The sequence below is a fragment of the Oncorhynchus mykiss genome, chromosome 20, assembly GCF_013265735.2.
Source record: "Oncorhynchus mykiss isolate Arlee chromosome 20, USDA_OmykA_1.1, whole genome shotgun sequence".
Lineage (NCBI taxonomy): Eukaryota > Metazoa > Chordata > Actinopteri > Salmoniformes > Salmonidae > Oncorhynchus > Oncorhynchus mykiss.
Genome location: NC_048584.1, coordinates 30,024,818 through 30,040,338, shown reverse-complemented (window position 1 = coordinate 30,040,338; position 15,521 = coordinate 30,024,818). Strand labels below are relative to the sequence as shown.

The following is a 15,521-nucleotide window of genomic DNA, read 5'->3' as shown; positions in this document are numbered from 1 at the left end:
ATTTATCATTGAATCACAGCCTACGTCGCCAAACGGGGGATGATTTAACAAAAGCACATTCGTGAAAAAAAGCACAATTGTTGCACGAATGTACCTAACCATAAACATCAATGCCTTAAAATCAATAAACCTGCATATTTTAGTTAAAAGAAATTTGTGTTAGCAGGCAATATTAACTAGGGAAATTGTGTCACTTTTCTTATGTTCAATTGCAACAAGAGGTATATGCAACAGTTTGGGCTGCCTGGCTCATTGCGAGCTAATTTGCCAGAATTGTACATAATTATGACATAACATTGAAGGCAATGTAACAGCAATATTTAGACTTAGGGATGCCACCCGTTAGATAAAATACGGAACGGTTCCGTATTTCACTGAAAGAATAAATGGTTTGTTTTCGAAATGATAGTTTCCGGATTTATATTTCTGTTTATTATAATTAAGTCTATGATTTGATAAAGCTATCTGACCGAGCGGTGGTAGGCGGCAACAGGCTCGTAAGCATTCATTCAAACTTTATTGCGTTTGCCAGCAGCTCTTAGCAATGCTTGCTTCACAGCACGGTTTATGACTTCAAGCCTTTTAACTCCTGAGATTAGGCTGGAAATACTATTAGAACATCCAACAGTCAAAAGGTATATGAAATACAAATGGTATAGAGAGAAATAGTAGACGCGTCATAATTCCTATATTAACTACAACCTGAAACTTCTTAACTGGGAATATTGAACCACCAGTTTTCATATGTTCTCATGTTCTGAGCAAGGAACTTAAGTTATCTTTTCTTACATGGCACATATTGCACTTTTACTTTCTTCTCCAACACTTTGTTTTTGGAATATTTAAACCAAATTGAACATGTTTCATTATTTGAGACTAAATTGATTTATAAAAAAGTGTTCATTGTTCATTCAGTATTATTGTAATTGTCATTATTACACACATACATATAAATATATATTACCATTTAAAAATAATGATTAATCGGTATCGGCTTTTTTTTTTTGGTCCTCCAGTAATCCGTATCGGCGTTGAAAAATCATAATCGGTTGACCTCTAGTAAGGTCTACAGTATCCGGCGCATGTGACAAATAAATGAGTCGATCAGTCTTAAATGGAAGAAGTTTGAAACCACCAAGACTCTTCCTAGAGCTGGCCGCCCGGCCAAACTGAGCAATCAGGGGAGAAGGGCCTTGGTCAGGGAGGTGACCAAGAACCTGATGGTCACTGACAGCGCTCCAGAGTTCCCCTGTGGAGATGGGAGAACCTTCCATAAGGACAACCACCTCTGCAGCACTCCACCAATCAGGCCTTTGTGGTAGAGTGGCCAGACGGAAACCACTCCTCAGTAAAAGGCACATAACAGCCCGCTTGGAGTTTGCCAAAAGTCACCTAAAGACTCATCAGATCGTGAAGCATGCTGTTGAAATTTTTTTCAGCAGCAGAGACTGGGAGACTAGTTAGGATTGGGGCAAAGATGAATGGAGCAAAGTAGAGCGAGATCCTTGATGAAAACCTGCTCCAGAGCGCTCAGGACCTCAGACTGGGGCAAAGATTCACCTTCCAACAAGACAACAACCCTAAGCACACAGACAAAACAATGCAGGAGTGGTTTCGGGACTAGTCTGTAAATGTCCTTCAGTGGCCCAGCCAGAGCCAGGACATGAACCCGATCGAACAGCTCTGGACAGACCTGAAAATAGCTGTGCAGCAACACTCCCAATCCAACCTGACAGAGCTTGAGAGCATCTGCAGAGAAGAATCGGAGAAACTCCCTAAATACAGGTGTGCCAAGCTTGTAGCGTCATACCCAAGAAGTCTCAATGCTGTAATCACTGCCAAAAGTGCTTCAACAAAGTACTGAGTAAAGGATCTGAACACTTATGTAAATGTGAGTTATTTTTATTTAATACATATGCAAAAATGTCTACAAACCTGTTTTTGCTCTGTCATTATGGAGTATAAATGATTTAAACCATTTTAGAATAAGGTTATAAGGTAACAAAATGAATATACTGTACAACGCATCACAAAACACATCCTACCTTCTCCTTGATGCTGAGGAGGTATTTGCTGTGTGTCTCAGAAGGGGCTCCGTCCAACACGCTGTAGGTCTGCGTTCCCCGTGTGATGATTCGGCACACCTCACGCTGTACCACCCGGTCAAACTTGGTGGGCTTCAGCATGGTCTTACAGCGAGCCTCCATCATGTCTGGAGTCTCCGTCTGCTCCACACGTGCCACCTAACATAAATACTTTATTAATGACTGAGGAGAAATTGGTTTGCCAGCAAAACAGCAGTGATGGGTGGAAATAGTTACATATCGCAATATTATTTTGGATAACATTAAGCCTTTTTAAAAGGATGAGTCTAAGCTTTCTTTTAAAAACAAAATGGCTCCCCACCTTGTATCCCCTCTGCACCAGTCCATCTGAGAAGCGTCCAAAGCCTATCTCGGGGAAGCCAGAGTGGGCCCAGGCCCCCTTCATGAAGGTCAGCCCCAGCTCGTTGACACCAATCACAGCATCCATGTGGTACAGCTCATAGAACTTACCCACCTGAGTAATAATACATTTTACTTGCACCTTTCAAGATAGATGAGGACACTAAAGGCCAGATTCACAGCCACAAATTCTGCCTAGTCCTAGACTAAAAAGCATGTTCAAAGGTGACTGTTCTGGAGGCAAGGGGGGGTCCGACCCTGTACAAGATGGGGGTGCCTAATAAACTGGCCAGGGAGTCAATGTTAAACAAAGAAGCATTGCACCTCCACCAAAATACAGCATTTTAAATGATTTATAGTACCTTGAAGAAGAGCACGGCATCGAACGTCTCCGACTTGAGCTGCCACCAGCGCCGCATGCCTGGGGTCGTTTTGTTCAAGAAGTCTTCTGGGACATACAGAGTCGTGGGATCGTAGTCTTCCTCAGACTGTCTCCGTCTCTTGGCGTCTTTCCTCCGGCCTTCCTGTAGCCAATCAAGCTTCTCATGGTCCCATACCGTAGCCCCACCTTGCCCGCCGGCACCTGAGCCATTCGCCTGGCTGTCGAAGCTCTCCGGGGCCGAAAAGGCTGAGAGTCGAGACTTTGTGTCGGCTGTGATGGTGCTAGATAAGGGGGCTCTCTTGGCGGTTTCTGGAAGAGTGGGAGTCTTGGGTTTTGGTTTGGCACTGGATGGCTTCTCTATGGGTCGTTTGCGTTTCACCGGTTTAACTGGGCTGTCGGGTTCAGCCTCACATTCACTTTCTACATCTTCCTCCGACATACTGTTCACTACCTCTTCCTCATCTTCCTCACTGCTGCATCCGGCCTGTTCTGGTTTGAATTCGTCACCCGAGCCTTCACTGTCGGAGGCAACCACGATGCGGCGACGCTTGGACTTGCTGCCCTGTTCTGCTGTGGCACGGGAGGAACGGCGACTAGGCTTAGACTTCACCGTCTCCTCATCTTCCTCTTCAGTCAAATCTTCGTCGGTCAATGTTGACTTATCAAGCTGTAGGAGGAAAGGCAAATGAAAATACAGTACTTCAGTTTTTCAAGAGAGAAAAAAATTATATGGGCTCCCCAGTGGTGAAGTGATTTAAGGCACTGCATCTCACTGCTTGAGGCGTCACTACAGACACCCTGGTTAAAATCCAGGCTGTATCTAAACCAGCCGTGATTGGAAGTCCCATAGGGTGGCGCACATTTGGCCCAGTGTTGTTCGTTTGTTTTTTAAAGTTTTTTAAATTTTTATATTCAACACAGTTGCTTTACACATGCCAGTTTGCACACAAGACAAAGCGTAATATATGTATATGTCGGAGGAATGATACAGTATTTATCATTATTGAGGGGTAAGTTCAATGTTTAAAATAACTTGTTCTACACTACAAGATGGGAAAGTTTTGATACTGGCTTACATTTTTTCGATGCAAATGTGTCGAGATCGTAGGAGAGTAGTTGATCCATACGGATCAACCGCCCACGGTTCGGCACGCGTGTGAACTGCAGATCAATTGCAAAGTTTAACCATCAGTGTGAAATACAGTTTTACTGCCGCTGTTACTTTTTAAAGTAATTCCCTAAATCTCGATGCAAATTTGCAGTGAAAGATAAAGACAGTGCTGTGTTTTGCTCTGAAGCCTGATTGAATAATTTTTTTAAGCAGTTGTGCTTACTGTTCACGTGAACGGGGCATGTTGAATCCAAACGTATCAATCCTGGATGCTCGCGTTGCAAAAAGCTACGAAAAGAGCAGTGACAGCCATGGCTGGGGGAGGAGCTGAAGAACAGGAAAAGCCTCCCGCTTCATTTAAGTCTCATGGATGGGAGAATTTTGGCTTCCCTGTCAAATATGACGGAAGAAGGGTGGTGGACAACACCATTACGGTGTGTGGGCATTGTGCCACAAGAAAGCCGTATGATCATGGAAATACATTGAGCATGGCCACACATTTAAAGCGTCATCACCCTGGTGTGTCAAGTGACGGGAGCCAACTCAGCCAAGAGACCACTTCTCACCGCAACATTTAAGCAGCCCGTTGCTGTAGAATCAGACCGGGCTAAAGCCATCACCAAATCTATTGGGATGTTTATCTCTGCAGACATGAGGCCATATTCTGTTGTGGAAAACAAAGGGTTTAAAAATATGGTGAAAGTGCTTGAGCCATTCTACGAAATCCCCTGGCGCACCCACTTCAGTATGAAGATCATGCCAGATCTTTAGGAACCGGAAAATAACTAAATTGTCGATGAATTATCCAAGGCATCCTCTGTTGCTCTCACCTCACACAGGTGGACCTCCAAGGTAACGGAAAGCTTTGTGACTGTTCACTACACCAGAGGAGTGGGAGATGTGAAGTCCGGTGCTATAGACACCCCCTCTATGAGAGAAACACAAATCTGGCGCAGGTACTGCTAGGAGCAGGAGCAGAGTGGAAGCTAGAGAGGCCCAATAGCAATATCCCAATCACCACAGATAACGCCAAGAACCAAGTAAATGCAGTGATAGAGGCTGGTGCTCTCATGTGCAATGCAAGCTATTTAGCATCTCAAAGGGGAATCTCAGTAAACCAGATGGACCGCCTCCTTGGGAGGATCAGGAAGGTTTCCTTTTTCCACCGGCGCACAACAGCCACTCATGTGCTTAACACCAAGCAAGAAATGCTACAGCTACCGACTCACAAGCTCATACACCATGTCACAACAAGATGGAACTCCACCTATGACATGTTGGAGCTCGATCTTGAGCAGCAGGCAGCTGTGAATGTGGCAGGAGGAGGTCCTCCAGGTGCTCAAACCCCTCAAAACGGTTACAACCTTATTGAGCACCGAAACTGCATCGTCAGTGTCCATGATCCTACCTCTGAAAACAAGGAATAAAGCACCATATCATTAGAGATGTCAAGGCTGCCATTAGAGGACCGGTACCCCAGATACACCCCTAATGTACAGGACTACCTTCATAGATCTACCGCACTGGATCCAAGGTTCAAGTCAAATGTTATTTGTCACATGTGCCAAATACAACAGTGAAATGCTTACTTACAAGCGCTTAACCAATGATGCAGTTTTAAGAAAATATAAGAATAAATATTTAAAGAGCAGCAGTAAAACAACAGCGGGGCTATATACAGGGGGTACCGATACAGAGTCAACGAACGGGGGCACCAGTGGAGGTAATTGAGATAATTATGTACATGCAGGTAGGGTTGTTAAAGTGGCTATGTATAGATAACACGGAGTAGTAGCAGCGTGGGGGGTGGGGCAAGTAGTATTTGATTAGCTGTTCAGGAGTCTTATAGCTTGGAGGAAGAGGCTGTTTAGAAGCCTCTTGGACCTAGACTTGGCGCCCCGGTACCGCTTGCCCTGCGGTATCAGAGAGAACAGTCTATGACTAGGGTGGCTGAAGTCTTGACAATTTTTAGGGCCTTCCTCTGACACCGCCTGGTATAGAGGTCCTGGATGGCAGGGAGCTTGGCCCCGGTGATGTACTGGGCCGTAAGCACTATCCTCTGTAGTGCCTTGCGGTCGGAGGCCGAGCAGTTGCCATACCAGGCAGTGATGCAACCCGTCAGGATGCTCTCGATGGTGCAACTGTAAACCTTTTGAGGATCTGAGGACCCATGCCAAATCTTTTCAGTCTCCTGAGGGGGGAATAGGTTTTGTCGTGCTCTCTTCAAGACTGTCTTGGTGTGCTTGGACCATGTTAGTTTGTTGTTAACCTGTTCCGCTAGCGGAACCACTCACCAACAGCCAATGAAATTGCAGGGCGCCAAATTGAAAATCAACAGAAATCTCAATTCAATTTTCTCAAACATACAAGTATTAGACACCATTTTAACCTGTTTGGGGTAGGGGGCAGCATTTTCACTTTTGGATAAATAGCGTGCCCAAACTGAACTCCTCCTCCTACTCTGTCCCAGATCCTAATATATGCATATTATTATTAGTGTTGGATAGAAAACACTGAAGTTTTTAAAACTGTTCGAATCATGTCTGTGAGTATAACAGGTCTTATTTAGAAGGCGAAACCCCGAGGACAGACCATTGACTTTTTTTTCAAGTCAGTCTTTTCAATATGTTTTCATAGGGAATCGACTTTCCTGCAGTTCTTACCACTTCCACTGGATGTCACCAGTTTGTAGAAATTGGTTAAGGTTTTTCCTTTGTGTAATGAAGAAGTACCATTGCTCAGAACGAACATCACTTCATTCTGTATCAAACGTGCCAAATAAATGGACATTTTGGATATATAATCGACGGAATTAATCAAACAAAAATACCATTTGTGATGTTTGAGACATATAGGAGTGCCAACAAAAGAAGCTTGTCAAAGGTAAGGCATGATTTGTATTTTATTTCTGCGTTTTGTGTCGCGCCTGCAGAGTTGAAATATGCTACTCTCTCATTGTTTACTATTGTGCTATCATCAGATAATAGCATCTTGTGCTTTCGCCGAAAAGCCTTTTTGAAATCTGACATGTTGGCTGGATTCACAACGAGTTTAGCTTTAATTTGCTCTCTTGCATGTGTAATTTAATGAAAGTTTGATTTTTATAGAAATGTATTTGGCGCTCTGCATTTTCCCTGGCTATTGGCCATGTGGGACACAAGCAGAACATATCATTCATTATGTTAGGTCAGCAACTAGTCACAGAAAGCATACAGCGATTTTCCAACCAAAGAGAGGAGTCACAAAAAACAGAAATAGAGATAAAATGAATCACTAGCCTTTGATATTCTTCATCAGATGACACTCCCGGAACAACATGTTACACGATACATGTATGGTTTGTTCAATCAAGTTCATATTTATAGCCAAAAAACTCAGTTTACATTTGGCTTTGCCTCCAAAACATCCTGTGAATTTGCACAGAGCCACATAATTACAGAAATAATAATAAACATTGATAAAAGATAAGTGTTATTCACAGATTTAAAGATATACTTCAATGCAACCGCTGTCAGATTTCAAATAAACTTTACAGAAAAAGCAAACCATGCAATAATCTTGAGTACAGCAATCAGACCAAAACAACCCAAAAAGATATCCGCCATGAGTCAACATAAGTCAGAAATAGCATTATAAATATTAACTTAATCACTGCCAGACCAGTGACTCAAAGATTCCTTATGAGCCCCACCTTAATAGTAGAAGCCTCAAACAAGTTTCTAAAGACTGTTGACATCTAGTGGAAGCCGTAGGAAGTGCAAAATGACACACTAGACACTGTGTATTCCATAGACACTGTATTCGATAGGCCAAGAGTTTAAAAAAAACTACAAACCTCATATTTCCCACTTCCTGGTTGGATTTTTCTTAGGTTTTCACCTGACATACGAGTTCTGTTATACTCAGACATCATTCAAACTGTTTTCTATCCAAATCTACTAATAATATGCATATATTAGCAACTGGGACTGAGTAGCAGGCAGTTTACTCTGGGCACGCTTTTCATCCAAACGTGAAAATGCTGCCCCCCTAGCCATAAGAAGTTAATGTGAACGCCAAGGAACTTGAAGCTCTCAACCTGTCTCACCTAGACCATGCCCTACACCGGAGGACATACAGTGACCTTGTCACTGAGATTGTAGCCACTGAATAGGTAAATAGCTATTGCTATTAGAATCATCCATTTTTGAGTTGTAACAATAATGGTTTTTATTAAATGTTATTGCCACAATTATAGTTCTATGAAATTTGAAAATAAATAGTTTAATAGATAGTCCTTTTTTCTGCAGGGTCAAGCCAGAGCCAAAATAATTTGTCCATGGAGCTTTTCGGGGAGACTTTTGCGAGCAAGGACACAGGCAAGACGTTTGCCAACACCATCAAAGAGGTGGTGGTATCCTACAAGGCAGAAAGCAGCATTCCAGTGGATGACATGGTGGAAAAGCAATAAGTATAAATATCCTCACATTGCCATGATGGCAAGTCACGACCTGGCTGTACTTGGCACTTCAGGTCAAAGCGAGAGGGTGTTTTCCACAGCAAGGGACATATTAAATGCAAAGAGGTCAACCCTCTCCCCAGACAATGTAGACATCCTCATCTTTCTGAAAAAGAAGTTATAAGCTCAGGTTTGCTTTGCTTTTTTTAAAACTTTTATTTTTGTTGACAGGCTATTTTTTCATTCACTATTGTTCAAAGGAAGAAGGCATCATGCCGCATATTGCACTTTAATTTAACAATTGAGTATTGAATATTTATTTTAAGATTTTATTTAAACATTGCAAAGTTCCTTGCTTTAAGTGTTCTTTAAGTAATAAATGGAAAGCAAAGTTATTTGTCTCCCTTTTTTTTGCAGAGCTGAAAAATGATCCGATCCATGACTCAAAACCGTGAGTTTTGTGATCCGTTGCACCACTACTAGATAGACAAATAGATTGTAGATTAATAAAGTATCAATCAAATGGAAATGCAATGTTCGCAGCAGTACATACAAACGGAAAGATTCTCTCACCTCCATATCCTCCTCCTCGTCATCTTCCTCAGCATCAGATGGGTCCATACAGACAGGCATCTTCAGTCTAGTCTCTGGGCTGTCTGGCATAGCAGCATCAGCCAGCTCCATGGCCTTGCGGATCACAGGCTTACCACTGAAGAACACCCCTCCTGTCTTAGCATCACTGCTGTCCGAACCTGGGATGGAGTACAAGTGAGAAGCGACATTACTTTTAGTGCACTCCAAAGTGTATATGGCTCGAAAACAATGTTCTGTCTAAGCTGCGCTCACAGTAGCTCCGAGACTGCCGAGCAGCTCCCCTGGACTGTCCGCAGAAATATTAGCCCACAGAGAGAAGCACGAGATTGAACTTCACTCAACTTTCTAGAGCAGTGGTCACCAAGGCATTAATAGTGGATCACCAACAATTGTGTAAAAAACCCAACAATAAAGCAGTGATCCTTTTTCCCCCCACATTAATTTCATATAAAGCAATAAAAAGTCATGTGCTCAGTTTTAGGACAATTTTAAGCGGAATACATATTACAAAAACAATGAGCACTTTAGATGTTTCAATTTTGTTTATTTTCCAGAGAAAACAGCTCTGTCATAATCTACTTACACATTCACCTCTCCATCAGGCTTTGCTTGCCATCAACACAAGATGGATCTCACATTCCTGCTCACGCTAGCTCTCTCAAAAAAAAGAGTTAAAGCTGATCAATCGCTTCCAATTTAAGGATCAATATTTCTTTCTAACAAGTTGTCTTCAAAATACTTGATTGTGATTTTTTTCTGAAACGGTCGTAAGGGGGATGAACAGAAAACGTACAAATAGAGTATTGTGGTTGATATATACTTTTGAAACAGTATTACCATTTCTAAAAAATACAGAAAGATTGTGCTTTAGTGATCCGGATTAAGTTTTACAGAGTTTAAAATGGCAAAGCTGACAAATTGCACTCGGTGCTTTGATCAGCGCTCTCCATAGACAGACTGGGGAGAGCAGACCACCCTACTAAAGCCAAGGTTAGCGGAGAACAAGTTTGTCGTTTTACTCACTCACCTTGATTCTTTCAGCGCTGCCACAGTCTTCCCTGCTACCCCTTCAGTCATGGTGAACTGCCACTGCTGTGGGAACTGTTCTGACATTCTCATATGCTTTGCTGATTTGAAGTGACTGTTGAATTTCTCTAGTTTCCAAAAACACTTGGAAATTGTTTCGCACGGTCGTTTGTTAGCTAATGAGATTGATTTCTGTTCCTTGTACTGCCCGTCAGCCATCAACAATCACCCATAATCCTCGCACGTGAATACACCGACAGGCCAAGGGGAAAAAAACGTTGATGTGTGGTTGGATTGGACAGTGCAGTAATTAGTCAAAATTACAAACGCGCTTTTGATTGGACCCTTTTATGAGCTAAAAGTGCAGGGATTTGTCAAAATTGCGAGCTCTCGCATAATATGCGCTGATTGGTTGATTTTGCATTAAATTATGCAATTGCAGAATTGCGGAATCCTGGAGGGACTGTTAATTGGTTAACATTGCATAGGCATATGTTTTTTAAGTCATGTGTAAAAAAAGCTGAGCAGTAGATCTCAGCTTGCATTTTTACTCAGAAAGTGACCTTTACTCATAAAAAGGTTGGTGACCAGTAGAGTTTTCCCTGTTAACACCATCAATTGTGATCAAATCAACGCAATATTAGTCACTTTCAATGCAACATACCGAAACAAAACAAACTAACAAAATCTCTTGCATATAGGCAGAACACGGAGTAAAGATTCTATTGCATTGACACACACTACTCAGCCCGCACGCTAAAGAATGGTGTGGCATAAACAATCAGAGCTGCAGTAGGTCTATACGCAAATAGACCATTGCCACATACGGATCTGTGCCACTTACTTTTAACTGGACTCTGTTTACAGCATAAACAGTTGAGTAGATGTGCTTGTTTTGAGATCAAAGCAAAAGCTTCATGTAGCCACATGTGCACATTTTAGTCATACACTTTGCTAGTTAGTGAGTTATCAGCCAAGTTACATATCATTTGTAGTCAGCAATAGGGGAGTGATTGCCTCCTACAAGAGCACAAAACATTAACATTTCTAGACATCTTTGAAATGCAAGTCCGGTAAACAGCTTTTTTGTCGTCTTAAAGGGGCAGTGTTGTATTTTGAGACAGGCTTGAATAAGATTGGTAGCCAATAGGCAGAGGGTAGCATAATTTGTCTGATTTTCTGTAATAATGGTATAATAATAATGCATTTTATTTTGTAAAGTGGTTTCTTGCATCAAACATGAGAACATTTTCAGTCACTGTGTCTGAAGGACAAGTGGATAAACAGGTAAAAAATATATATATATTTTACCTTTATTTAACTAGGCAAGTCAGTTAAGAACAAATTCTTATTTACAATGACAGTGGGTTAACTGCCTTGTTCAGGGGCAGAACGACAGATTTGTACCGGAATTTTCTTTTTCACAAGTCGCATGGAATGCAGCCCTACATTGAACACCACACATTGGCTGCTACTGTAGGCTGAATAATATTACAGCGATTTCCATGTTAAAATGTTATGGAATGCATTTTCTCCATTGTTTTTGATGGTAGGCCACTCTGTAGGTTATGATCAAATAGCCACAGTAGCCTACATGGCCACTTAACACTGTAACCTAAAGCAGGTACAGCCTCAGAGTTCACAGTAAACGCACGCTGGAAGTTGCACCGAATTTTCACAACATTCAAGAATGCGCTCGCAGACCTGAAATTTGCTCAGTGCCGAAAACATTGCTTTAGAATCAATAAAACCCTTTTTTTAGAGAAGCTATTGCTGTAGTAATATAGCTTACCTCTTAACTGGCATCTTACATCACTAACTGTAGCATAGCTAGAATTAGCCTGATATCAGATTTTCTTGTGCCGTCTTGCAAACTCCTATGGTCATGGTCTTCCATGACAACATACATAAGAGTTGGAACGACAGAACATACAGATCTGGGACCAGGCTAACCAAGAATAGATAGACAATAGATGTCCACCTGCACAGGCTAGGTGAGTGACGCAGCACACTGTAGATAGTAAAGGGAGTTTTGGACAGGTAAACCATAGCTTTCTCACCTTGATACTCGCGGATATATTTGGTGCTGACCCAGCCCCTGGTCGGTGGCTCATCGAAGAAGTGGACATGCAGGCGCTGGCTTTTACCCCTACCCCTCAGCTGCTGCCCGCCGACAGGCTGGGGAGCTACCATACACGGCCACCAGGGGTGCCCCTCTAGCTTGGCCCACACCAAGGCTCCGGCACTGAATGGACATGGTGCTGGACTGGAAGAAAATAAGATGGAGAATTAAAATATCCGACAACAGGTCATCTAGTAACAATCTCTCCTGTTTACCCAAGTGTCTACTTGTTGAACTTCCCTTTATGGATTTGAAAGGAAATCACTGGTATAGTAACTCCCTTGTCTACTCTAGCCAATGCTTACTCCAATCCAATTATTTTTTACATGTGGGGAGCAGTGAACGAGTGCACACTTTAAGAGGAAAGGGAGATTGAAGGAAATATGGATCCGTCCCATTCATTTGTTTTACATTAACCTAAGGTAGCAGATGTAAAAGAAAACACCCGAGCTGAGTTTCCATATCCAGTTTTCAGCTGAAAATTGATCTAGATTGAATAGGGTTGAATTAGCTGTATCACAGAGTTTCTAAACCCAGAGGCGCAAGATCATGAGACTTACGGGAATGCTTGTGAAACAGGCCGGGTTGTGGGGTTTGATTAGTAAAAAAAAAAAATAATAATCTCCCTTGTTAATTCTCAAAATCTAAAAAAGGCACAACCTAGATTCGAGCAAATGTCTTAAGTAGTTAAACATATTACTCCAACCTTGTGAAAGTGAAACTGACACGTTTACATTTTTGCCAAAAAGAACTTCATGTCAAAGGAGCGCCTTGGATTTGATGGCCTGCACAGGTGCAGTTCACCACGGGTTGACCGTTAGACATGACGACATGTTTCTGCGCATAGTGTCTAATGGTCCCCTACAAGTGTGATCGGTGATTTATATTAAAGCAGTTTCTGCCCATCTTTGGCTGTATCCCTTAAAAGCCGATGCATCCGGTTGTCGTCAACTCAGCTCACGCCTCCTTCACACCGACAGCATATTTGCGCAAAATGGTACGCAGCATCATCTGGATGTGTGTGCAACAAAAGTTCAACAGTCACCTTCCTCTACCATTTCTGTCAAGCCATCTATGCAAATAGTTTTACAAATACATTTGATAAATTAAACGCAATGCTGCAGGGCAAACGCAGCGTTCCATTGGAAATGAATCTACTTCCACAAATAGAACAATGAGAACAATGAGTCAGATGTTTCACCAGATGTATAAATGTGAGGCATCTGCTGGCGTTGCCACTCACTACCAAATATGGTAGTGAGAGGAAGCCCAGTGGCTGGCAGTGGGAGAAGATGGATTTTGACAGACTTTCTCATCATCGAAATATTTGATCTCAACACAGTTCTGTTCCCAAAACTAAAATATGTTATTTACAGAGTGGACTACATTTAGTAGGCTTTACCTTTTGCCAAAGTTGCAAAAAAAGAAAGCGCGTGGTTTAGTAGGAGTGCAAAGGCGAATTCAGTTATTGCACACGGCACTTGATAGAGTAGGCCTTCCCTAACGGAAATATGCAGATCCACGCTAGAACGTGTCAATAGGATCTCGCTAACTCATGCTTGGCTCTGTCCATCTCCTTGCTTGTTCTGCCCACTATAACTAATTTGTTCCCATTGGAACGGCAGATTGTTGTCTATCTTGGTTCAGTTAGAAAAACAATCATTGGTACTGCTGGTGTTCCAAAATGCGATGACACTGATCGAGGCTTAATAAACCTAGTTTCACATAGACCTGAAGATATGGTATGATGCCTTGCCCCTTTGAATATAATTGGTCCCCATGGGTCTACGTCCACCCGCATCATGCCAGTCACGAAAGTGTTGAATTACATGACACGTTCTCCCGCCAAATGAGGACGCATGCATGTTACTGTGCACTTTGACATGCTTGATCAAAATGTATCATTACTCCAACACTGTCAGACAACGGATACACAAGGAAGTGTGTTGAAGGGTTGAGACAAATAACATTAACGTTACTAGTTAAGTAATCCGCTGACTGGTTAGCCAGTTTTATCCAGCCACTAATCTGTCTAAATCGTATTGCATTTACATAACGTCTGTCCTGTGTAGACGAGAGTTAGCCATTTCACAAATCAATGAGCATTTCTACATGAGTTATAATTAGCTACTGTGGCTAGCTACCGCTAAAACCACTAGCCACAACAAAGCAACTCGTTGTTTGTGCTAGCTAACTAATTTGAGCCACCTGTCTTACCTCTCCTTTATTGTTAGTGTCTTATTCCCAAAGAGTTTGCCGAATCCGCCTTTGCTTGCTTTTGCATTAAGGGGTTTTGCAGGAGTCTTTTTGGTGTTGGGAGTTTGAGATGCATGCTTAGCTTCTTCTTTTGGAGAGCTGTTCTTTTTTCGAACTGAGGATGGCAAGTCGGCTTCTGCAGGCGAGGGACTCGGTTTCGCCTTCAGAACCGGTGGCGGAGACTTATTGAAAAAATTGAAAATGCTGCTTTGCTTCGCCATAAAGCCTGTTAATGGAAAAAATTATAATGAAGTGATTTAGTTCATCAAATGTTTAGAGTCTGCTAACTCTGTCTGGTCTGCAGGCATCAGTGCTCGTGCACTGTTCGCGGGAAATTCTCAGAAGGTAAAAGGTCATGTGGGAGTGGCTCCAAGGAAATTCAGCCAATGGCAAACCATCTTTATTCTTGGTATTTATTAATCAAATAAATATTTTGGGTTTATACTGGTTCATGTCAAACAATTAAAACATGTATTTTCTCTTCCCGAGTAAGAATAAGTTAATACATATTTGTATTTATTTAGGAGTTACATTTCATCATGATACAGACCGACTATGTTATGCGATAGCCACATCACCAGCAGAGTGCAGTCGCGGTATTTGTATAATTGATTACAGATTATGGGAGACGTGTGTAAACCTAATGTAAACCTAACTTGTAATCATTCATCATAGATAACTTTGGAATTCACCCTGTGAATTGTTCTTCCCATTTCACAAACTGTGAGTTTCCCTTATATTTTGATTTACCATTCTAATATTTTCATCACTTCACTTTCACTCTACTCTTCCCCAGGATGAGGACCTGGACCCTCATTTTTCTACCTGGTTGTTGGAAACAAACTGGTGTAAACTAACCACACCCCAAAAAATATCTGGTGATATGTTTTTTATTGAGAGTACCCTCCCATCAAACTAAACAGCACAGATTTGTAAAACATTTCATATCTTACCAGGCACAAGTTTGCTTTTAGAAGTGGTGAAGAGAGACATCTAATCTCTCCCCTCTTATCTATATATATATATATATATATATATATATATATATATATATATATATATATATATGTGTGTGTGTGTATATATATGAGAATATGCATTTTTTATATATGAGAATGTGAATTTTTAAGTCAGAATATAAAAAATAT

General features: G+C 41.7%; 1 protein-coding gene across 1 annotated transcript in view; it reads right to left on the bottom strand.

The window, feature by feature from the left end:
- msh6 (mutS homolog 6 (E. coli)) overlaps nt 1-14,714 on the bottom strand; it is a 34,563-nt gene extending 19,849 nt beyond the window's left edge. The window contains exons 1-6 of the mRNA XM_021576400.2: nt 14,335-14,714; nt 12,056-12,261; nt 8,949-9,127; nt 2,807-3,493; nt 2,407-2,559; nt 2,046-2,243 (exon numbers count right to left, since the gene is read on the bottom strand). Coding sequence (XP_021432075.2) covers nt 2,046-2,243; nt 2,407-2,559; nt 2,807-3,493; nt 8,949-9,127; nt 12,056-12,261; nt 14,335-14,594 — 1,683 coding nt within the window. The 5' untranslated portion in view covers nt 14,595-14,714. The remainder of the gene's footprint in view (nt 1-2,045; nt 2,244-2,406; nt 2,560-2,806; nt 3,494-8,948; nt 9,128-12,055; nt 12,262-14,334) is intronic.
- Between the last annotated feature and the right edge of the window lie 807 nt (nt 14,715-15,521).